This window comes from Maylandia zebra, linkage group LG16 (assembly GCF_041146795.1).
Source record: "Maylandia zebra isolate NMK-2024a linkage group LG16, Mzebra_GT3a, whole genome shotgun sequence".
Taxonomy (NCBI): domain Eukaryota; kingdom Metazoa; phylum Chordata; class Actinopteri; order Cichliformes; family Cichlidae; genus Maylandia; species Maylandia zebra.
Window position 1 is genome coordinate 16,243,862 of NC_135182.1, and position 25,051 is coordinate 16,268,912.

The window sequence follows — 25,051 nt, forward strand, 5'->3', positions numbered from 1 at the left end:
CAGGCAGCCCAACGTTTATGTATTTAAATTTATTTTTGTGACAATGAGCCTCATTTCCAAGTTCCATGAATTACAGTATTTGAATATTTTGTTTCAACATGATGGGACCATCATAGTGTCGTGGACAAACTCTTTTGGTGTTGTGGCAGGAAGGACATTCAGCATTAACTGGGTGACTCCTGGGAAATAACTGGACAGCTGAAAGTAGCTTGTGGTGTCAGGATGGTGCTAAAGATTTTACCCCAGCAGCCAGGTTAACCTGTAACAGGAAAGACATGGGTGTAAATACAAATAGCAGTAATGATCTCATTAGGTTTAGTGGTGCATAATTGGAACAGAGCTATTGTCAGGACTACCACTGTTCCTGCTTCATTTCAAACAGTCTGTTCAGGTAGTCTCAGGAGCTTTGAAGGAAAGGACTTTGTTTTGTGAAAAAATTTCAGCTCCATCCATGAGGCTGCTTTAATCCCAAAAACATCTTCACTAAACTTTAAAGTCCAGTTGCTTTCTTTCCAAGCTCCTGAGACTACTGTGATCTGGATGACTGATAACCTACACAGACATAAGATTATGTTCAGATTATTTACCACAAATAACCTGATATGAACTGAAAAGACATGTTAAGTAAGATTAGCACTTGGCTTGCCTCACTCATTAGATTTGTTGAGCCTGTTTTGAATGGCAAAAAAGTTAAATGACCTCATAGCCATCCTACTCTGACCTTTGTAAACGCCTAATAACACCGGTGAGCGGGATCTAAAGTGGCTCAGGTGGTGCAGGGTGTGTGATCTCTTTCAGATCACTGAATGCTGTCCACACAGAACTTTGCCTTTAAACAGAGCTAAACGGTTTTTTTTTTTTTCTTCAATCTTTCATCACACGGCTCCGAAGCTGTTACAGAGTTGTAGTTCACAGTGTAAACAGAAGGGGGAGTTTTTGTTTCATCTTTATCACCTCTCAACCTGAGCTCATCTTATGCAATTAAAGGTGTTTATACTGATGACCCCAGCTCACACCTTTATGCAGTCAGAGAAACAAATGGAGCAAAGCTCTTCCTGGTGACTCAGAAATGATTCAGTGACTGATCAAGTGTTTGAAGGACATTTGCAAGTTTTTATGGCTGCTGCTTTTGTAATAATTAAGCTATGGTTATTTTGATTAGTTTAATTATTATTCAATAAATGTTAATCATGTGAAACAAAGATCCTCAGTGCTTACTAGGTTTAAGTGGTACTTTAAAGCTGAACTTTCACATAAGCAAAACATTTTTTTACTGTTATAGACGTGGAAAAAGGAAATGTTCATGCTGGGTGATCTTTTGCCTTGAAAGTGAGTTGCCTGAGTAACGGAAAACAGTTTATTAGGTACACAGAAATAGTTGGATCTCATTTTGTCTCCAGAACTGGAGCTGGAAGCATTCCTCTGACATTTTGGTCCATGCTGATATGATAGTGTCAAACAGTTGCTGCAGATTCGTCCATGATGCAACTCTTGTGTTGGATTGAGGTCTAGTGACTGTGATACGATTGAGCTTTCTGACATCGAGAGTTATCCTGCTGGAGGCAGCCAGGTGGACACACTGTGGTCATATAGGGACAGACATGGTCAGCAACACTACTCAGGTGCTATAAAGAGTGATCACTTGGTACTGAGGGGTCCATCACACCATCAAAAGCCAGAAGTGTGGATATAAGGCATGGTGGATGCATGCTTTCAGGTCGTTTAAGCAAAATTGACCCTACTATCTGGATGTTGCAGCAGAAATCAAGACACAGCAGGCTAAGAAAAAGGTTTCCAGTCGTCTATCATTCAATTTTAGTCATGCTGTTTGAGTTTCATTTGAATTATTGTTGCCTTCCTTTCAGCTGGAAGCAGTCTGGCCATTCGCCTTTGACATCAAAAAGGCATTTTCACCCAGGGAACTGCTGCTCACTGTCTATTTTCTTTCGAAAACTTGGAGGTGGTTGAGGAAAATTGCCAGTAGATTAGCACTCAAACCACGCCTCCTTCACAGTCACTTAAATCACCTTTCTTCCAAATTGTGATGCTCAGTTTGAACTTCGTGAGGTCGGCCATGTTTACATGCCAAAATGGACTGAGAATTAGCCATGTGATTGGCTGATTAGATGAGCAGTTGAACATGTATACCTAATACAGTGGCCCCTGAAATATACATTCCTCCACAAATGGTGGATCCCATCATTCCAGCTGTTCTTAGAGGAGCACTGTAATAAGTGAAGCGATGTTAGTGCGGAAAAATGTTGATCTCTTATTATTCTTAGTCAATGCTAAAAATTTAAATCAGCTGTAGGCATCAAACCATATTTATTAGCATTAGACAGTCATCACAGAGCCATAACGATCAATCCTCAAAAGTGCCATTTGTTCAAACAGTCTTCTAATTAATTGTTAGCACTAATTATTGCTAAATTAGTCAGGGGTTAATTTATACAATGGGAAGACCTCAAATAATTATTGTTACACAAAAACTATAAAACACCTTCATCAGAACAACAATTTTGATAATAGAGCGCTGTTAGTGTGTCAGTACGTGCTACCAATCAAGACAAGGCTTCAGAGGTTAAATATGTTGCATTAGGTAAGTATTCCTGAAACACAATTAGAAAATAACAGTATCTTCCTATACAGTTTTGACTGCAAATTTTTAATCAAGTAATTCATAAATCAACATTTGAGTTCACACAGATTTAAAGTCATTAAATGGAAGAAATCGTTACACGGTAATCAATGACAATTTAATGATCTCAAGCGGGACATGATGATCAAATTATAAATAAATCAAAAGGTTAAGTGCAATGACATCCTTGATTTCATCTGGACACATTCCTTAAACCATGTTCAACACAACTCTAAGAGTTACATGTTTCGTTTTTTTGGGAATTGTCTGCCTGAGGTACTGATTGCTACACCTGAAAAATCGATGATGGAAAAGGCAAAGACCTCCCAGCAAGTGTGCAAGATATAAAGCATGAACTTAAATTAAACACTGTACAATCACAGAACGTGTTGAACAAGAAGTATTTGTGCGTTGATGACCATTCTTGAGCGTGTGTTGACTACAGTTTAAAAAGAAAAAAGAAAAAAAAAAGCTTTGTTTTCCTTCCCTCCCTCAGCACACCCTGAGGAAATGTGAAACTTAAAGAAAAGTGCATATTTCCAACAGGGACAACAGGCTTAATGTGGTAGAACAATGGTTATTATGGCATGGATGTTACGGAGACAGCATGGTGTGATGTCGAGATGATAAGAAGTCTCCCTTTTAGTCCGCTGCAATGGAGCGTCGATACACTCAGGACTCCGCAGCCTGTTTGGCCTCCGCCTTCTTATCCTGCTCGTACCTGTTAGATGATTAAAAACAAACAAACAAACAAACAAAACAAAAACATTGTTTAAATTGCCTCTTAACTAAAAATAGTGTTCCATGTTAACTATGGCCAAAGCTTCAGATAAGGACCATAAAATAATCCCAGTGAGCTCAGATGTCTGCTGAAGAAACTGACCAATCAGATGAAAGTGGGGCTTAAAGAGACAGGAACTCAAACTTTCAGAGAGACCATGAACTGATGTGCTGCATCAAGTACTAGCTGAACGTGAAATAATAATAAATAAAATATAGAAATCGTGCAAAGCTACTTTGGTAGAGTTCTAGAATACAAATAAAGATACTTTCAGCTGCTCCCTTATTTCCCAAGGGAGTACCACAGAGGAAGGATCCACCGATTCAACGGCGGATGCCTTCCTCACACAACCCTCCCATTTGTCCAGGTATGGGACCATCACTAAGAGTGCAATAGCTTGTGATCCCCCCCCGACTGGCTTTCGTGTCTCCTCTTGGGCTTGAACTGGGATATTGTGGATGTGCCGGGAAGCTATGTTCACTAAAACACTAAAAATCTAGTGGTATGAATACTTAGCAGCAACTCATCTCAGCGAAGGGACTAGTTTGTGTAGCAAAACTGAATTCCAAGAATCACTTGACTGATACACTACTGTGCAAAAGTCTCAAATCAAGTCATTTTTAAAAACTTGTTTCCGATGAGCTAAACTTTCCTGTAATTTTTTTTTTAAGTCCTGTTGAGCAATAGTTCTCCAGACTTTGTGAAGGTCTTTCAACATTGTTGAGACAGGTTTTTGCTGTCTCAGCAAGTGGTGTTGGAGATCTTGCCAAAATTTAATAACAGTGCAGAAAAGTACAGACTGGCCTCCCCAGTCCAAAGAAGAGATTTGAATATCCTTCACAAAGCCTGGGGAACTATTCCTGAAGACTACTTAGATAAATGAGAAGAAAGCTGTCAAAGAGAGTTCAGTGTGTGTTGAAGAATAAAGGTGGTCTTAACAAATATTGACTTGTAATTGAACTCTCCTCTGATAGAGTTCAGCTGACACTAGAAAGCAAAGCACACATGAAGACTACACTACATTATACATTCACTATAGCTACAGCACTCTAGGGTCAAACATTAACATGCCTGCATGATTTCATATCAGTAATGATTAAGAAATAAGCACTCTACATAAGGCTACTGTGCAATTATCTTGCATTCCTTATTATAACTAATCTTTAAAATGCTTCTAACAGTGATTATGAGCTCATGTAACCCACTGGCAGAAACATCATTTACTGTGCATTCACACACCTCCAGATCCTGTAAAGCTGTGAGGCTCCGGCACTGCCGACAAAGAAGTTGACAGCAAACAGGTTCCAGTTTTTCGGGATGATAACCAACGAATATCTGGACCAGATGAGCCCTGATGGAGAAACAGAACAGGAGGAGTGAACGTGACGCACACTGATGGTACACCAGGGTCACTCCTCAGGACAGAGTCTGTGTTTTGGCCAAAGAGTCGCAGATAAGATTTGTTTGAAGAGACATAGTGCAAAAAAAAGTGGAACAAAACAGGCGACCTTTAACACAGATTGGTTAAAAAAATAAAAAATAAAAAATGAATATGGAAAAACCTGAAAACTGAACAGAGATCAAGTAACGAGATGTGAAATGTACAACAACAACTCAAGGCAGAGCTTAAGAACTACAAACTATGCATTACCTCTTTCAAAGTTTAAACCAGGATTAAGTTTCCAGTTAACCTTTTACTCACTGAAAACCCTAAATTAAGAAAAAGACTCAAAGGTGTCGACCAGCTGTGAACTCTGCCCAAGGGGAATATTCTGCAAAAGCCCCAGAGAAAGACTTACCAGGGAAACTTTTCCATTAAACTGTCCATTGTCTCGCACAAAACCCATTTGGATGTACGTACGCGTTTATTCCAAACTGACACATTATGAAGTCGACTTGAGTTTCGGTGTCGTCTCACCTGTGGCCGTCAGCACTGCAGACTGAGAGGTACTGAGTTTGTCTGCTGGTCGAGTCATATCAGCCAAACCAGCTCCAACCAGACCCTGTAGAGAAGAGACTGATGTATTTACTCCATTAATGATCAGTCAGTTTTAAATGAGAATCCCAATAATCACACAGTGGTAGTGACAGGTTTTTAAAAAATAAAATATTCTGGAATAACTATAGACCCATAAAAAAAAAACAAAAAAAACATCCAAATAACACAATCTTCTTATTGACAGAACTGCCACGTGTGACAAATTTCATCTGAAGGAGTCAAGAGTTAACAAGGGAACTACTTGTGTCAGATAATGTGCGAGCTACAGGGTAAGAGGCTTAACTGCTGACTGTCTGCTGATGAGGTGCGGATAAAGGCATGCTTGGTAGCAGTTTTAAATAAATCATATTTTTAAAGTCTGTCTGCACTTTATGCTGTGGCTTACGAGCTGGGTGAATGTGCACTTACCCATTTAAACACTGGGGCCCAGAAGAAAACAGTTTTCGGACCTACAGAAAAAACAAAACATAAAATCACACCGTTTAGTTTTCCAGAGGTAACCAGCTTTCCCACAGTATTAACCATACACAATACATTTGAGGATAAATAAAAGCTCCTGATATGAAGGCTGTTTCTCTTATAGAAAATTATACAATGACAACCCAGGTTTGAGCTCATTTAGAAACTGGTGGTTGAGGGGTGGAAAATAAAAACACATAAATAAATAGCTACAGCACAGAAGTGTTATATTTTGGTAGTGATACTGCATCATCTCGTGTACCACCCTCCTATTAATTGAGCAGACTTGTATTAAATAAGCAAACATATGACACTTATGCTGGCATAAGTGGTTGCTGGTTGGCCAGAGCTTGAGGACATCGCACACTCACGACTACTCCTGACTGCAAGGCGATTGCACAGGTCGCCTTTTTTCAGGCAGGATGCTGTCAGCTCAATCCACTCTGATTTTCAAATGTTTGCAAATAATCGCTGTCTAATTTATAAATGCAGAAACTGCTAACATGTTGCCATCACTCTGAATACGTTCCTGCTAGCATCAACTGGCTGCCAGCTAGTTGCATTCTGTTTATGTTTCAATAGAAGAGGAAGGCTGCTGAGCGTAAATGCAGTGGTCAATATGAATTTCTATTTATGCAGTCAGCAGGAGATATGGGATGTTTGACGATTTATCGCAGTTAACTGCCGAATTATCAGAAACAAACTGCGTGTAATTGCCAACTTGACCCCATTCAGTTGCAGGCTGATCGACTGTCTTATGGCAGATTTAATCACAACTTTATCTTATTGACTAAAACAGATATTGAAAAAGGTAAACTTTGACACAATTTGCATTTAACAAAAATTTGTTAAACTCACTATGAGTTACTGCAGTACTCAACATATCGCAAAATGTTAGAGACCACAAGAACCTTGTAACTGGAGAGAAGTACTGCAATAACATTGTATTGAGGGGTGTCTGGAGATTTTCATCACCAACAGTATCACCGTTACACATTTTGTCCACAGGAAAATACTGTGAAGCTGACTTTTACTCTCTGTGCTCACAAAAAGATAATTTGTGTCAAGAGGATTGATAATAAAAATGTTCTGTTCTGTTTCTATACTTTCATATATTTTGGGTGGTCAGTTATCAAGTTTAAATGTCACTTTATAAACAAAACCAATTCAGAGATCAGCACATTAATAGATTCTGAAAGCAACAACTAGCTGCAGTCCTTAATGTAATAAAAGACCATGTGATAACATTGCCACAGTTTTTTTTTTTTGTTTTTTTTTTAAAATAGCAATACCTTTACACCTTTGAACTCCTGTCAAACAAACACCACCTCAACAACCCTGATGCAATCGTGGCGTTATTACATCAGAACTGGAAAGCAGCAACAGAAAACATCAGATGATCAGGACATCACAGCACTGGCTGTTAACACTCAAAATATAATGCTCGTATTTGAGCTCACTGAGTTTTTCCTGCTTAAGACATCCAAGCTCTGGAAGAGTGAAAAGCTCAAATCAAAACCACACCAATGGATCTGAGTGTCACAGATCAGACACTCGGTGTCTGTGAGCCACTGGGAGGAGACTCACAAAGACTTAATTAGCCACAGCACAGTGAAGAAAAGCTGCTGGTCTGGAATCAGCATTCCCGGGGGCAAAACAGAAACTAGAGCGTTTGTGGCTGCCAATCATCTTTGAGGGAGTTGGCTTTTGTCTCCACCCCTTCATACCTGATCAGAAAAGTTGTCCTTGACAACCCCGGAGCTCCAGTACCCTTTCTCAGACAAATCTAAGACCAGTATCACCAGTGACACTAGTTACTCCTTAACCAAGATCCCTTTAGATAATATCAAGTGTCCTCAATACATAAGCAAGACTTACGAGAAACACCTTCAGTTTAGTTTGTGCTTCAAATGAGAGCTAAAGATTTTAGCACAGTGTTCTGAAGGGCATTGCTGCTTAATTATAGTGTGTTATACTCGTAGGCGATTCTTCTGTATTTATACTACCCTGACTGATAAATAGTGACAAAATATACCTTCATGAGGGAAAGTGGGAGGTGAGTGCACAAATACCAGAAATGTTCAGTGTGCATTGCAACTCACTGGATAAGGATGATATAGACATGGCCAAATTTGTTATTGGGTCTGGTTTTATTTAGAGTTTATCGTCATCTTTAAATCGTTAAAAACAAAACAAAGAAACAAACAACAAAAAACAAAAAACACCAAAACTGTCAAATAGAAATATGGAGCTACCAATTATGGGGGTCCCCTTGAGAAGAATAATCGAGCATCTAAAAGTAGTCAAGTTTATTCTACACCTCCTACTTCACTCTGCTCAGTGTAGGTGCCGCACGGCCACGCTCCTGGAAATCTAGTCTGTTCTGAGAGGTTAGCCAGCATGATAAAAACAAACAACAGTGATCATGTTGTCCCCAACAAATCCCTTTAAGAACAAACTGTTGCCTCCAACTTTCTCAGCACGGCCTTTAAGTTAGGTGTGTGGCAAATTTGTCGGGGGACAAAACAAGTGGGTGCCAAAATCTGGATTTCAGCTGTGCAGAGCATAGATTTGATTGAAGTGAGCTGTGTTTGTGTCCCTGCTGTGCTTGATACCAGGCACACAAAAAAGTAAGTTAGAACGGTTTTATTTGCAGATTTAGCAAGGATCATATCCAGGATACCTGAGCACAAAGAAGGAGGGGTGTCACCAAATAGAAACATTACCCACTTTATCCAAGCTCAGATGATGTGCAGCAGTAACAAGAGGACACCGCATTCAAAAATAGAAGTAATCCACAGGGTCTTTAGCTGCCCTGATGCATGCAACTCATGCATTACATTTTAAGAGTAAGTATGCAGATTCGGCACTGAAATAAGGAGGTGCTGCTGAAACAGCTGGCTGCATCTGGATTACGTTGAGACAGCTGCTTATTCTTTGAGGCAGTGCCAAACAAGCTGCTGGGAGGACATGGTCACTGTTCCATTTATCTCAGAAGTTTTATGCCAGAGCATGATGTCACTCCTGAGTTTAAAACTTGCCAGTTGTAAAGCCGGAAAAGCGAGGATCTGTTTTTCTACCCTGCGAGGTAGAGCAATTCATTCATCACTAGCTAGTGCACGTTCATAGATAGAGCTTGGTCTGTTCCCTGTGTATTAAGTCACAAACACACAACACTTACAGTACACAAGCCAAGTTTTACTAATTTTTTTGTCCACTGTTGTAATGGTGGACCATAAATTAGGCCAACCTTTTAAGTTGACTGGAGGGCATTCCAGCTGAAACTTCCATCTTGGAAGTCAGCATTTCTGATTTCAGATGGAATGGAACATATCTGTGATTCACAGTTAAGTAGATAAATAACAGAAGTAAAGCCTGAACAGAAAAAAGTAGCAGAGAGCACAACGGGTTTTTTACTTCTGCAATCAAACAGATTTTGACCTTCCACCAAAAGAAGAAAATCAGTTTTTGTGCAAGTTGGGCTTAATTTATTCAAAACCAAGTTACGACCAGGAAGCAGCATGAACTTCTGTTTAGCCAACCTTAACTATATGAAACCAATCAGGCTTACATTCATAGTCACTCTCCAGAGGCACAATACTACTTTTCTTATCAAACCGAGCATGCGACTACATAGTTTAGTGATAAAGGACTGATTGAAATGCACAGTTAAACACCCAGAACGCGATAAACTGAATGAAAGTGGGTTTGGCTTCCTCCACAGACCGAGGTTCTTGGCTCAGCCCGCGTTATCCCGGAAGGTTACAGATTACACTGACAGCGCAAACACAATTAATTTCATGCAGCTCGGGCATCGGCGCAAGAGATGCTACTGTGATCCCTGAACGATGCGGTGCAGAAAGGTCAGTGCATCCTCATCCCATATCACGGCTGGACAGGGCGGCTGCGGTCACCCACCTCCCAATACCAAACAAACTCATTACGGTCAACTGTGTCTTACCTGCCGGGTGGTTGTACACAGGTCTCAGCTTGGCGGGCAGCATGTGCTCGATCCTGTCCAAAATCCTGTGATAGGACGCTCTGAGCGCAGCCATGATGAAGGTGTTGATAATGAATGCGAGAGATGAGGGGAAACTTAGTAGCAAGCTCGCAAAACTGTTAGCTCGGCGAGTAGCTAGAGACCTTTAAAAGCTGTTTGTGAGATTTAGATACGGCTCAGAGAGGATCCTGCTGTCGACCTTCTCCCGGTGGTACTGTGACCGCTGCTAATGGTGCTAACTGTCAGTAGCTTCTCCCACTCTGACACGACGAGGTGACTTTCTGTACGATGCAACCTACCGCGTGACGGCGGGGCTATAGGTTTGCGCTATTCTCATTGGGCACTGCGGTCATACCCATGATGTGATTGGTTTACACAGGCCTGTTAGGTTATTGGCACAGTTTGTGCCAACTGGGTGGAGCTAAAAGTAAGAACAAGTGGAAGAAACATTGGACCAGACGCCTGGTTAAAGAAAATAGTAATGATGAGATATTGTATTTTATGCTTGAGGGCCAGAGAATGTTTAACAGGAGGGAAAAACCTTACAGGATAGATATATGTGCAATATGTGCAATAAATTGTCCAATGGGTCCAATGTGCAGCCATGAACTACACATATAATATTGTAAAAGTGATGAGACATTTAATGCACAGAAGATATCGTTACTGTGCAAAGTCTTTCGCCTCCCCATATTTTTTATTTATTTTTTGCTGGCAACTCTGGTAAACAAGATCAGAGATTTCTTGAAATGTGTGCAGAGGTGGTGAGAAATTAAGATGCACTCATCATGGACGTGAATGTTATGGTAATTTGGAGCTTTTAATGATTTCTCGGAGCTGTTCTTTTTCCTAAGTAATATGACTCAACAATATACATTGAAGTTTGAATTTTGTTTTAGAGTTTCTCTTATCCACACTAGTGATGGGAAATTCTGACTCTTTTTAGAAAACCGGCTCATTCAGCTCGACTCACTAAAAAGTGCCGGCTCTTCCAATAGCCAACAGGCACTTCAGGTTGTTTTGTTACTTTAATTAATTTATTATTAACAACAATATAAAATTATGCACAAAAGGAATTACTAATGCAAAAAAAAAAAAAGTGGTTTTATTTATATATGTTTATAGATAAATATATACGGTGGCCCCTAGAGACAAAGCACGTACACACTACAAAGCATGTTGCTAGTGTTAACTGAACTTCCTTACACAATTGAAAGCATATGTGTATTGTTTGTGTATTTATACACAAACACTCATATATGTTCAAATAATAATTGTAAAAAAATGTTTATTTACCAAATTCGGTCATTGGTACTTCCTGGCTTGTGTAGCCACGAGGTAACAAAATCTCAACACTGCCCCTTGCATCGAAAAAAAGTGCGAGAGAGAGGGTGAGAGAAAGAACTTGTTGAAAGCTTCACTAAAGATTTGGTTCTGCACGCTATAAGCAAAATAAAAGAGGCAAGGAAATTGCCTCCAGGGGCAGATAAAGCCATTATGAACAGGTTTACCCACAGGATTTGGGCTAAAATTTTGTCGCAAAACCTTAAAATGTCCTTAAAGAACACTGAAGAAGTCAGTGTGAAAGTTGCATTTTCAAAAATACCTGGGTACATGTGGACATAGCCTAAGTGGATAACATTTTTAATTAGAATTATTTGTTGTAAAGGTTAAAACCAGACTAGTTTAAAATAATAGGCTCATGAACCACCTGGTTGAAAAAAAATGTCACCACAGGAATGTTACAATAGGTATAGGCTGCTGGAGGACTCCCATGATGCACTGAGTATTTCCTCTCCAGTCAACTTTCTCATTCAACATGTGTTAATAGACCTCTCTGCTGAGTCATACTTGTTATTAATCTCTGGCTCTCTTCCACAGCATGTCCTTTATTCCGTCTTCCTTCTCTCACCCCAACCGGTCGCAGCAGATGGCCGCCCCTCCCTGAGCCTGGTTCTGCTGGAGATTTCTTCCTGTTAAAAGGGAGTTTTTCCTTCCCACTGTCACCAAAGGGCTTGCTCATAGGGGGTCATATGATTGTTATGAATGTAGTGACAGCGTAAAGACAGCCTGTTCTTCTGATTTTCAGATGAATTTTGGGAGCCATTTTAACATTGGTTTCTATGGAAAAGTTGCAGCGAGGAGGGTGTGCATTGGTGAAATTTCTGAAAGAACCATAACATCTATTACAATAATAATAACATTGGATGAAAGAGGACAACGATGGCTACGTTTTGACGGTAAAATGATGGCTGTAGAGCAAACGCTGTGTTCATAGCAGCAGTTTAAAGAGAAGATTTTAAGATAAATTTTCCCCCTGCTCCCACTCTAGCAGTTGACCTGTCTCCTCCAACATTCCGTCCCACACACAACCATTATAAACTCTGAAACAGGTGAAAAAAAGGCATGAAACTTAAAGTAGAGCTGAAGAAAAAGTATAAACAATATTGAAAAGATAAATACCAGTTGAATAGTTCAATGTCTTGGCTTTGTTTTAAAGTTTGAAAGGTGGTTCTAGGTCAACGTATGTGAAGGTAGATACAGTTGAAAGGGGAGTAACTTGAATGAGGATTTGAAGGGTTTCCCCACTGAAATACATCATAAATATTTGTTGAAGGAAGTTGAATAATTTAAAAAATATAAAAGTTAAAAATGAGAAAAATACAAGCAGTCATGTCCAAAAGAAGAGGAATCTAACGGTGGTTGAATGGTTTTTCTAAGTTGAACGGAGATAGATGCCAAAAAACATACGGAATATGAAAAGTAAAAGAACAATCACCACCCACGCTAATTAATAGTTTATGCCATTTAAATGTCATGCAGCTGTGTCAGAGATTAGCTTAAACCCCGCCCCCAAACCTTTGAAGGTTCAACTTCAAAGGAAAGTGGATGACGTCACAGTGGCTGCAGCCGAACGTGGGCGGGGCTTAAACCTATATAAAGGAGCCGTCCAGACTCTCAAGCATTTGGTTTACAAAGAGCACACATGCCTAGTCCAACTCCAACCAGCCAACAATTTATTTCCTCTTCTACATTTCAGAGTCAGAGAAATAGTAATACAAACTTAAACATGACAACTCCACACAGTAACACCTCAGTGGAAACATGGAAGTCCTTAAGTGACCACTTTTTTGGTACAATTGTACCACAGTGGCAATCTCTGCAGTTCAACCCAGAGTACTGCAACACTGAGCTGCCTTCCACTTTGCTGAAAGACATGTTGAAACTTTGTTCCATGTTAGTGGATGCAATGGACACAACCGTGGAGAAGGGAGATGCAATGTCCACGCAGAATAATGAGCCTTCTCTTCACTCAGTGCACACAGAGTCCCCTGAGAAAACAGAAGAAACAGGAGCAAAGGACAGCATCCTGAAAGAAATTTCTGTAGATGACCACGGTGATAATGAAGAAACAGAAACTCCAGGACTGGAGGACTCTTCAGACTCAAAAAACCTCAAGCTGCATTTGACTGCAGAGGAGAGCAGTCTTGATGAAACATCCACAGGTGACAGTGAAAACAGAGAAATTCTAACACTGCATCGTGTACCTGCACCACCTTGCATATATCCAGATATTTTAATAGGTTTCAGCTGTGAGTCATCTGAGGAAGAAGCGTCTGTGTCATCCCAGAGGTTTCCTCCTCAAACCCTCACCGCAGCCACAGTAGAACCGAAGAAAAACTACTCAGCTGATACAAAAGACTTGGACAACATAGAAGCTTCCCCCCTGGAAAAGCCTGTGAAGAAAACACTACATAGGTCAGTCCGTAAGTCTGATTCAGATTTTGGTTCTTATGATGTCACTCTGGCATCTGATTATCTGTCTGAAGAAAAGATGTGTGTTTACAAAGTTATTCAGTTGGTAGTTTCAGAGGCCGCAGGCAAAGCCTCGTCTAAATACAAGGACTTCACACGGTGCCACAACTCCGACTCTATCAGCGATCGTCTGCTTGAAAAAATCTGGCCTCAGATTGACGAGAGGGATTTGGATCTATCTCCAAAAAGGCTGACCAATATCAACAAGGACATTTTCACCAATCTTTGCAAAGCACATAACTGCAGGGAGAAGTATTTGATTTTATGTCTGAGGGAACAGCTTGACGATATTACTGTCCCAACATTTACAAAACACCTGTTGGCCTTACCAAAAAGAGTACTCACTATATATAAAAACCGAGAAGAGTACGTAAAAGTTGTTGAAAGCTTCACTAAAGATTTGGTTCTGCACGCTATAAGCAACGCAAATGAGGCAAGGAAATTGCCTCCAGGGGCAGATAAAGCCATCATGAACAGGTTTACCCACAGGATTTGGGCTAAAATTTTGTCCCAAAAGCTTAAAATGTCCTTAGAGAACACTGAAGAAGTCAGTGTGAAAGTGTACAATGAACTCCGGCAAAAGTGGAAAAATCCAAACACTGTCCTGGAGTTAATGTTTAATGGCCAAGACAATATTGAAAACGTAATTGTCAAAAGTTTCAAAAGAAATGCCCCATTGAAGAGACCTAATTTCTTCTCTAGGGTTTTCTCACGAGCACGTTAAAGTTTACCTGACACCTGCATCTAAAAAGCTGCGTTTTCAAAAATACCTGGGTACATGTGGACGTAGCCTAGATGCATTACATTTTTATTATAATTCTTCATTGTTAATGTTAAAACCAGACTACTTTAAAATAATTGTCTCATGAACCACCTGGTTGATAATAATTTCACCACATTACATTATAACATTTTTCTGTCCTTTATTCCGTCTTCCTTCTCTCACTCCAACCGGTCGCAGCAGATGGCCGCCCCTCCCTGAGCCTGGTTCTGCTGGAGGTTTCTTCCTGTTAAAAGGGAGTTTTTCCTTCCCACTGTCGCCAAAGTGCTTGCTCACAGGGGGTCATATGATTGTTGGGTTCTGTACTATTGTAGGGTCTACCTTACAATAGAAAGCGCCTTGAGGCAACTGTTGTTGTGATTAGGCGCTATATAAATAAAATTGAATTGAATTCAAATAAAAATGAATAAAAGAAAAAAGTTTTAAAAGTGTACTTAGTTTTATTTGCTGTCAATTTGCCTAGAATGGAATATCAGATTAGATCTTATATCTGTTTTCACTCTTGTATGCTTTTCATACAAGTTTCACACAAGACAGATACAGACTTTATAAGATGTGTATATATATATCGTTTCCATATGGGTATGCATGCACCCCACCTTAAGCTATATTAAGATAACAATGAATTAATATCAGTAGATAGGAATACAAACTTCAGTCTAAGTAAAAACAAACCCCAACAACTTTTGATCGTACTCAGCTTGAATCTGAATAAAAAGAAGCAAAATAAAAAATATCTATTTCCTGATGCCTATGTAACCAATACGTCTACTCACCAAAGAATGAGAGAAGCAATATGGATAACAGCAGAGGACAATTTATTTAGGGCCTGATGGCAATTTACCATCGGTGTCCAGCACTTTAAAGGATTGATGGACTGGAGCACATCTGTCCTTAACATACCCTCTTAAACATCAGCTTGACACTGATATATCAAAGGAAACTTAACCGACTTTAAGTGCAAATGTTTCAACCTGAACAACTTAAAACTTCTCTGGGATACAATGTAAACAAAGACAAGAAGAAGAAAAATATTTCCATCAATAGTCACTTCTAACCAGGAGACAAGTGAATATATTATGTAGAGTCCTTTTTCTCAGTCCTGGGGTTGTAACACCACAACCTCCTCAGTCCGTAATCAGAGAGTGTCTATTTGACAATAACCAAAATGTCTTTGGATAGTCTTTGTGAATGCAAACAAAACAAAACAAAACAAAAAAAACAAACAATGGTATTAGCTGGCCAGCAAAATAAAGAGAGTGTATGGCACTGAGTGCGGGCGTGTGTGTGAGTACTTCGGTCCAAATAATCAAGGTCCGGATGGATGAAGGGATGGCAGCCGCTTGTCCTTTAATGGCAGCAGTAAGGCAGCACAGCAGTAAGGCAGCACAGCAGCGAGGCGTCTGGCAGGAGAATGAACAATAGTCTTTTTTTAAGGCTACTGCAGAAGGAGATATTCCCCGCTAGCTCACCCAAGCTTGCTCTCTGGCACAGCTACAAGCCACGTGAGCTCATAACCCCACAGTGACATACGAACTTGGCTACCAACGTCCGCTTAGCATGGCGGCTAATTGTCGAGCTAACTAGCTTATCCCCGATTAGCGATTAGCACCTTAATAACCATTACTACACATCACATCATAGCAAACACATGATAACACATGGAATAGTATAATATACATACGAAACAGATTTTTACCTGGCAGGAGAACGAACAATAGTCTTTTTTTAAGGCTACTGCAGAAGGAGATATTCCCCGCTAGCTCACCCAAGCTTGCTCTCTGGCACAGCTACAAGCCACGTGAGCTCATAACCCCACAGTGACATACGAACTTGGCTACCAACGTCCGCTTAGCATGGCGGCTAATTGTCGAGCTAACTAGCTTATCCCCGATTAGCGATTAGCACCTTAATAACCATTACTACACATCACATCATAGCTAACACATGGAATAGTATAATATACATACGAAACAGATTTTTACCTGGCAGGAGAACGAACAATAGTCTTTTTTAAAGGCTACTGCAGAAGGAGATATTCCCCGCTAGCTCACCCAAGCTTGCTCTCTGGCACAGCTACAAGCCACGTGAGCTCATAACCCCACAGTGACATACGAACTTGGCTACCAACGTCCGCTTAGCATGGCGGCTAATTGTCGAGCTAACTAGCTTATCCCCGATTAGCGATTAGCACCTTAATAACCATTACTACACATCACATCATAGCAAACACATGATAACACATGGAATAGTATAATATACATACGAAACAGATTTTTACCTGGCAGGAGAACGAACAATAGTCTTTTTTTAAGGCTACTGCAGAAGGAGATATTCCCCGCTAGCTCACCCAAGCTTGCTCTCTCTCTTTTTTTCTTTTTTTTTAAAATAAACTTTATTTAACAAACAATGAGTATACAACATACGAACAGATGAAGTATACAAAACAACAGAACATGAACACACAAAGCCAGGGGTAAAAGAAAAAGGTAACAATTATAAGAATACACGCAAAAATTCACATACATAAATTGTTTTGAGAGCCTTTTTGTTGGTGGAGTCTGATATTGATTGTATGTACATTTCCACATCCTTAAAATAATGACAGAAATATGGTGTTTTGTTAGTAAACTTACATTTATGGATAAAAAATTTAGCTAAAAGTATTAACAAATTTATCATAAAAAAACATTTATCATGCTTCTTGGGGAACTTAAAGAAACAGAATAAAACATTTTCCCATCGTAAAGAAAACTCCCTTAAAATATGGACAATAACAAACCTGCTAAATTCCTTCCAGAATCTCTGTGTAAAAGAACAGTACCAAAAAAGATGTGTCACAGTTTCTGGATGATCCCCACAGAAAGTACAATTAGTATTTATGTCCCTTTTAAATTTTACCATGTAGTGACTGGCTGGATAACATTTATGTAGAATTTTAAATGAGACTTCTTTTACCTTATTTACAATCAAATATTTATGGGGGACCATCCAGACTGTCTTCCACTTGATATCTGGAACAAATCGGTTCCAATAAGATATTATATATGGGAGAGAGACGATATCTTCTTGGAATAAACTACGTATTCTCTTATTGCTGTTACCAAGTTCCTGTGAAAAGCAGATTTTTCCTATTGGTGACTCAGCTGGATCAGAGAGAGTGACTGAGGTAGAGATCGAGCTGTCAGTGTTTTTATATAACATTAAAGTCCCTGAGGGTATGGCACCAAGCACCATTGAGAATTCCTGAACACTGATTGGAAAATTATATAGTGCAATAAAGTCGTTGTAAGTAAGTAGTTGTCCCTCTTTATTAACCAGCTGAGCCACCAATAGGATCCCATTTTGGATCCAAGTTTCCAGGAAAAGTGATTTATTTTTATATAAAATATCTCTGTTGTTCCAGATAAGGTATTTGTGAGGTGAGTTGTGTTTATAAATGAGGGTCCACGCTAAGAGGACCTGCTTATGGAAGGATGAAAGCTTTACAGGGAGTTTCTCAACATTGTAATTACAATTTAAAACAAAATTAAAGCCACCAAAACAAGAGAAAATATAATATGGTATAAAGTTCCAGATAGAGGTAGGGTTTTTAAGAAAATGTTTAGCCCAATTAATTTTGAAAGTGTTATTTAAAGTAGAAAAGTCTAAGACGTTAAGCCCACCTGATTCGTACTTATTCATCACAACAGTTTTTCTAATATAATGCGTACGGTTTTTCCATATAAAATTAAAGAGCATACGGTCAATATCTTTACTAATTTTCTTATCCAGATGTAAGGAGAGAGCAGCATATGTTAATCGGGATATCCCTTCTGCTTTAGTAATTAACACTCTACCTTTCAAAGACAAGTCCCTTTGCAGCCACTGGTTGAACTTTTTTAGGGTTTTCTGTATAATTGGAGTGAAGTTTGAAGAGCATCTTGATTTTTGGTCTTTGGATATTAGCAGTCCCAAGTATGTGACTTCTTGTTTAACAGAGATATTACCCAAGCTTGCTCTCTGGCACAGCTACAAGCCACGTGAGCTCATAGCCCCTCCCGCTAGGATGTACTACCACAGTGGACTGTCGTAAAGCAGCCGCAAACCAAGAGCAATTAAAAAAAAAACAACTCAAAATCATTGAAGAACATTTTATAACACTCAATATAGATATATACATATATACTGAATATCACACAATATCAGATAACCAAATTAACACTGGGTTACACCTACATTAAAATTTAGGGAACACCTAAAATGTCCAATTGTAATTTGATATACAATGAAAAATCACCGAACTTGTCTTTGAATTATGCATTTATTTAAGCAAATACAAAATAATTTGAAAATATCATGTGGTGAAATTATTATTAACCAGTCTGCTTTAAGAACAACATTTACAATGGGTAATTTAAATTAATAGTTTATGCCATTTAAATGTCATGCAGCTGTGTCAGAGATTAGCTTAAACCCCGCCCCCAAACCTTTGAAGGTTCAACTTCAAAGGAAAGTGGATGACGTCACAGTGGCTGCAGCCGAACGTGGGCGGGGCTTAAACCTATATAAAGGAGCCGTCCAGACTCCCAAGCATTTGGTTTACAAAGAGCACACATGCCTAGTCCAACTCCAACCAGCCAACAATTTATTTCCTCTTCTACATTTCAGAGTCAGAGAAATAGTAATACAAACTTAAACATGACAACTCCACACAGTAACGCCTCAGTGGAAACATGGAAGTCCTTAAGTGACCACTTTTTTGGTACAATTGTACCACAGTGGCAATCTCTGCAGTTCAACCCAGAGTACTGCAACACTGAGCTGCCTTCCACTTTGCTGAAAGACATGTTGAAACTTTGTTCCATGTTAGAGGACGCAATGGACACAACCGTGGAGAAGGGAGATGCAGTGTCCACGCAGAATAATGAGCCTTCTCTTCACTCAGTGCACACAGAGTCCCCTGAGCAAACAGAAGAAACAGGAGCAAAGGACAGCATCCTGAAAGAAATTTCTGTAGATGACCACTGTGATAAAGAAGAAACAGAAACTCCAGGACTGGAGGACTCTTCAGACTCAAAAAACCTCAAGCTGCATTTGACTGCAGAGGAGAGCAGTCTTGATGAAACATCCACAGATGACAGTGAAAACAGAGAAATTCTAACACTGCATCGTGTACCTGCACCACCTTGCGTATATCCAGATATTTTAATAGGTTTCAGCTGTGAGTCATCTGAGGAAGAAGCGTCTGTGTCATCCCAGATGTTTCCTCCTCAAACCCTCACCGCAGCCACAGTAGAACCGAAGAAGAGCTGTTTGAAGGAAAACTACTCAAAAGACTTGGACAACATAGAAGCTTCCCCCCTGGAAAAGCCTGTGAAGAATGCTATACATGTGTCAGTCGGTAATGGTGATTCAGATATTGGTTCTTATGATGTCACTCTGGCATCTGATTATCTGTCTGAAGAAAAGATTTGTGTTTATAAAGTTATTCAGTTGGTAGTTTCAGAGGCCACAAGCAAAGCCTCGTCTAAATACAAGGACTTCACACGGTGCTCGACTCTGGACTCCAACAGCGATCGTCTGCTTGAAAAAATCTGGCCTCAGATTGACGAGAGGGATTTGGATCTATCTCCAAAAACGCTGACCAATATCAACAAGGACATTTTCACCAATCTTTGCAAAGCACATAACTGCAAGGAGAAGTATTTGATTTTATGTCTGAGGGAACAGCTTGACGATATTACTGTCCCAACATTTACAAAACACCTGTTGGCCTTACCAAAAAGAGTACTCACTATATATAAAAACCGAGAAGAGTACGTAAAAGTTGTTGAAAGCTTCACTAAAGATTTGGTTCTGCACGCTATAAGCAACGCAAATGAGGCAAGGAAATTGCCTCCAGGGGCAGATAAAGCCATCATGAACAGGTTTACCCACAGGATTTGGGCTAAAATTTTGTCCCAAAAGCTTAAAATGTCCTTAGAGAACACTGAAGAAGTCAGTGTGAAAGTGTACAATGAACTCCGGCAAAAGTGGAAAAATCCAAACACTGTCCTGGAGTTAATGTTTAATGGCCAAGACAATATTGACAACGTGATTGTCAAAAGTTTCAAAAGAAATGCCCCATTGAAGAGACCTAATTTCTTCTCTAGGGTTTTCTCACGAGCACGTTAAAGTTTACCTGACACCTGCATCTAAAAAGCTGCGTTTTCAAAAATACCTGGGTACATGTGGACGTAGCCTAGATGCATTACATTTTTATTATAATTCTTCATTGTTAATGTTAAAACCAGACTACTTTAAAATAATTGTCTCATGAACCACCTGGTTGATAATAATTTCACCACATTACATTATAGCATTTTTCTGTCCTTTATTCCGTCTTCCTTCTCTCACCCCAACCGGTCGCAGCAGATGGCCGCCCCTCCCTGAGCCTGGTTCTGCTGGAGGTTTCTTCCTGTTAAAAGGGAGTTTTTCCTTCCCACTGTCGCCAAAGTGCTTGCTCACAGGGGGTCATATGATTGTTGGGTTCTGTACTATTGTAGGGTCTACCTTACAATAGAAAGCGCCTTGAGGCAACTGTTGTTGTGATTAGGCGCTATATAAATAAAATTGAATTGAATTCAAATAAAAATGAATTTAAAAAAAAGTTTTAAAAGTGTACTTAGTTTTATTTGCTGTCAATTTGCCTAGAATGGAATATCAGATTAGAACGGCCTCTAAAATATAATATTTAATTTATTAAATAAATCAAATGAGTTACAGAAAATAAAATTCAAAAACACTTTCATTTTCACTGTATCTGTATGGCTATAGAGGAGCTGTTATTATTTTGCCTGTTTGTCAGTGCTGGTACGAACCCCGTTGGTGCTGTGTTGATCCTTTTGCAGAGGTTTGAAGTTTCTTTCGATAAATCTGAGTCAGTTTGGGTCGATGCTCAGTGTATTTTTCCACAACAATCTTGGTGACGAGGATGAGATTTCTTGAGTGATTTTTGTTCTCTACTTTCATTTTGATTCCAGGAAACCTGCAGGTAGACTCAATGAGTCTGAAAGAGCGCTTATGTCCGAGCAAAGTATGGAGAAGGCGAGTGCGTGGCAACTGAGATCAGACAGAGTCACCGCTGAAATCTCAATTATTAAAGAATCCAGAGTGGAGAGCAGCTGAGACCAACTTGAATTTCAGATTTTATTGAGGGTTTTTAAGGGGCAAGTATGATTAAGAACTGTAAAGTTACCCGGCGTTTGGTAAGGGTGTCAGCCATTCAGAGAAGTTCTGTAAACCGACAAGCACCTGATCAAACTACAAGGGTGCGCCTTGAGAGGTTCAAAGGTTTATTTTTATTCTTTTCATTGTTGGTTGTGGACATCTTAACTGTATAAACAACACACTGATTATACAGTTAAGATGTCCTTTTGTAATAATTACAGTTGGACCAAAATCAGCTCACAAAATGCTATAAGAAAGAAATGTTTTGATAAAATTATAAAGTGTGGTAAGTGATAGTAAAGTAATGAAATATATAAGAAAGTCAAATGTGTAAAATTATAAAATAATATTGCAAAACCTAGTATGAACCATAACTAAGGTTAAATTACTATGATGTCTGCACCAAATTTGTCAACAGATGCTGGGATCACCAAAAATGGTGCCAGGAGTTTCATACAGATGTGGCGAGAAGCTTAGAGGCTCTTATAATGATTATGAATATTATATTGTAGTTTGGGGCTTTTAATGATTTCTCTAACTTTACAGTATACATTTTAATGACTTTAAAAAGGAAGAATTGGGTGCAGAAGTTTGAATTTATTCACACAGGGTAAAAAGTATACATACAAGCTCAAGTATACCCATATGGAAAAGAAATAGAAAAAACTTATAAAAGACTTGCATAAGATGTGGCCTACTTCATATAGTGAATCATATAAGGCTTATGCGATTCACTCATGAAGGTGGCCACTTTCTCATTACTTTCATATATTGTTTTAGTAAGTATCCAAAATATACAAGTTTCATGTATATAATTTTTCAAGGGATCTTATATCTGTTTTCACTCTTGTATGCTTTTCATACAAGTTTCACACAAGACAGATACAGACTTTATAAGATGTATATATATATCGTTTCCATATGGGTATGCATGCACCCCACCTTAAGCTATATTAAGATAACAATGAATTAATATCAGTAGATAGGAATACAAACTTCAGTCTAAGTAAAAACAAACCCCAACAACTTTTAATCGTACTCAGCTTGAATCTGAATAAAAAGAAGCAAAATAAAAAATATCTATTTCCTGATGCCTACATTAAAATTTAGGGAACACCTAAAATGTCCAACTGTAATTTGATATACAATGAAAAATTACAGTCTTTGAATTATGCATTTATTTAAGCAAATACAAAATAATTTGAAAATATCATGTGGTGAAATTATTATTAACCAGTCTGCTTTAAGAACAACATTTACAATGGGTAATTTAAATTAATAGTTTATGCCATTTAAATGTCATGCAGCTGTGTCAGAGATTAGCTTAAACCCCGCCCCCAAACCTTTGAAGGTTCAACTTCAAAGGAAAGTCGATGACGTCACAGTGGCTGCAGCCGAACGTGGGCGGGGCTTAAACCTATATAAAGGAGCCGTCCAGACTCTCAAGCATTTGGTTTACAAAGAGCACACATGCCTAGTCCAACTCCAACCAGCCAACAATTTATTTCCTCTTCTACATTTCAGAGTCAGAGAAATAGTAATACAAACTTAAACATGACAACTCCACACAGTAACACCTCAGTGGAAACATGGAAGTCCTTAAGTGACCACTTTTTTGGTACAATTGTACCACAGTGGCAATCTCTGCAGTTCAACCCAGAGTACTGCAACACTGAGCTGCCTTCCACTTTGCTGAAAGACATGTTGAAACTTTGTTCCATGTTAGAGGACGCAATGGACACAACCGTGGAGAAGGGAGATGCAGTGTCCACGCAGAATAATGAGCCTTCTCTTCACTCAGTGCACACAGAGTCCCCTGAGCAAACAGAAGAAACAGGAGCAAAGGACAGCATCCTGAAAGAAATTTCTGTAGATGACCACTGTGATAAAGAAGAAACAGAAACTCCAGGACTGGAGGACTCTTCAGACTCAAAAAACCTCAAGCTGCATTTGACTGCAGAGGAGAGCAGTCTTGATGAAACATCCACAGATGACAGTGAAAACAGAGAAATTCTAACACTGCATCGTGTACCTGCACCACCTTGCGTATATCCAGATATTTTAATAGGTTTCAGCTGTGAGTCATCTGAGGAAGAAGCGTCTGTGTCATCCCAGATGTTTCCTCCTCAAACCCTCACCGCAGCCACAGTAGAACCGAAGAAGAGCTGTTTGAAGGAAAACTACTCAAAAGACTTGGACAACATAGAAGCTTCCCCCCTGGAAAAGCCTGTGAAGAATGCTATACATGTGTCAGTCGGTAATGGTGATTCAGATATTGGTTCTTATGATGTCACTCTGGCATCTGATTATCTGTCTGAAGAAAAGATTTGTGTTTACAAAGTTATTCAGTTGGTAGTTTCAGAGGCCACAAGCAAAGCTTCGTCTAAATACAAGGACTTCACACGGTGCCACAACTCCGACTCTATCAGCGATCGTCTGCTTGAAAAAATCTGGCCTCAGATTGACGAGAGGGATTTGGATCTATCTCCAAAAACGCTGACCAATATCAACAAGGACATTTTCACCAATCTTTGCAAAGCACATAACTGCAAGGAGAAGTATTTGATTTTATGTCTGAGGGAACAGCTTGACGATATTACTGTCCCAACATTTACAAAACACCTGTTGGCCTTACCAAAAAGAGTACTCACTATATATAAAAACCGAGAAGAGTACGTAAAAGTTGTTGAAAGCTTCACTAAAGATTTGGTTCTGCACGCTATAAGCAACGCAAATGAGGCAAGGAAATTGCCTCCAGGGGCAGATAAAGCCATCATGAACAGGTTTACCCACAGGATTTGGGCTAAAATTTTGTCCCAAAAGCTTAAAATGTCCTTAGAGAACACTGAAGAAGTCAGTGTGAAAGTGTACAATGAACTCCGGCAAAAGTGGAAAAATCCAAACACTGTCCTGGAGTTAATGTTTAATGGCCAAGACAATATTGACAACGTGATTGTCAAAAGTTTCAAAAGAAATGCCCCATTGAAGAGACCTAATTTCTTCTCTAGGGTTTTCTCACGAGCACGTTAAAGTTTACCTGACACCTGCATCTAAAAAGCTGCGTTTTCAAAAATACCTGGGTACATGTGGACGTAGCCTAGATGCATTACATTTTTATTATAATTCTTCATTGTTAATGTTAAAACCAGACTACTTTAAAATAATTGTCTCATGAACCACCTGGTTGATAATAATTTCACCACATTACATTATAGCATTTTTCTGTCCTTTATTCCGTCTTCCTTCTCTCACCCCAACCGGTCGCAGCAGATGGCCGCCCCTCCCTGAGCCTGGTTCTGCTGGAGGTTTCTTCCTGTTAAAAGGGAGTTTTTCCTTCCCACTGTCGCCAAAGTGCTTGCTCACAGGGGGTCATATGATTGTTGGGT

General features: G+C 39.4%; 1 protein-coding gene and 1 long non-coding RNA gene across 2 annotated transcripts; both read right to left on the reverse strand.

Annotated features, from left to right (window-relative positions):
- Positions 1-14: 14 nt before the first annotated feature.
- Positions 15-15,989, reverse strand: LOC143412933 (uncharacterized). Its single transcript, XR_013093444.1, has 2 exons — positions 15,770-15,989; positions 15-259 (listed from the first exon to the last, which is right to left on the reverse strand). It is a non-coding gene; the product is annotated as an uncharacterized LOC143412933 (long non-coding RNA).
- On the reverse strand, positions 2,309-10,169 carry mpc2b (mitochondrial pyruvate carrier 2b). Its single transcript, XM_004551316.4, has 5 exons — positions 9,839-10,169; positions 5,827-5,867; positions 5,338-5,422; positions 4,659-4,770; positions 2,309-3,359 (listed from the first exon to the last, which is right to left on the reverse strand). The coding sequence occupies exons 1-5, from the start codon at positions 9,930-9,932 to the stop codon at positions 3,311-3,313; spliced, it is 381 nt and encodes a 126-aa protein (XP_004551373.1). The 5' UTR covers positions 9,933-10,169; the 3' UTR covers positions 2,309-3,310.
- Positions 15,990-25,051: the final 9,062 nt, after the last annotated feature.

What these genes read in the sequence shown, in the direction of transcription:
- mpc2b (XM_004551316.4), bottom strand. Translation starts at nt 9,932, where the DNA reads ATGGCTGCGCTCAGAGCGTCCTATCACAGGATTTTGGACAGGATCGAG. An exon ending in GGGCCCCAGTGTTTAAATGG is followed by an intron (nt 5,423 to 5,826) that starts GTAAGTGCACAT and finishes TCTTCTCTACAG; the next exon opens with GGTCTGGTTGGAGCTGGTTT. An exon ending in CAGCTTTACAGGATCTGGAG is followed by an intron (nt 3,360 to 4,658) that starts GTGTGTGAATGC and finishes ATCATCTAACAG; the next exon opens with GTACGAGCAGGATAAGAAGG.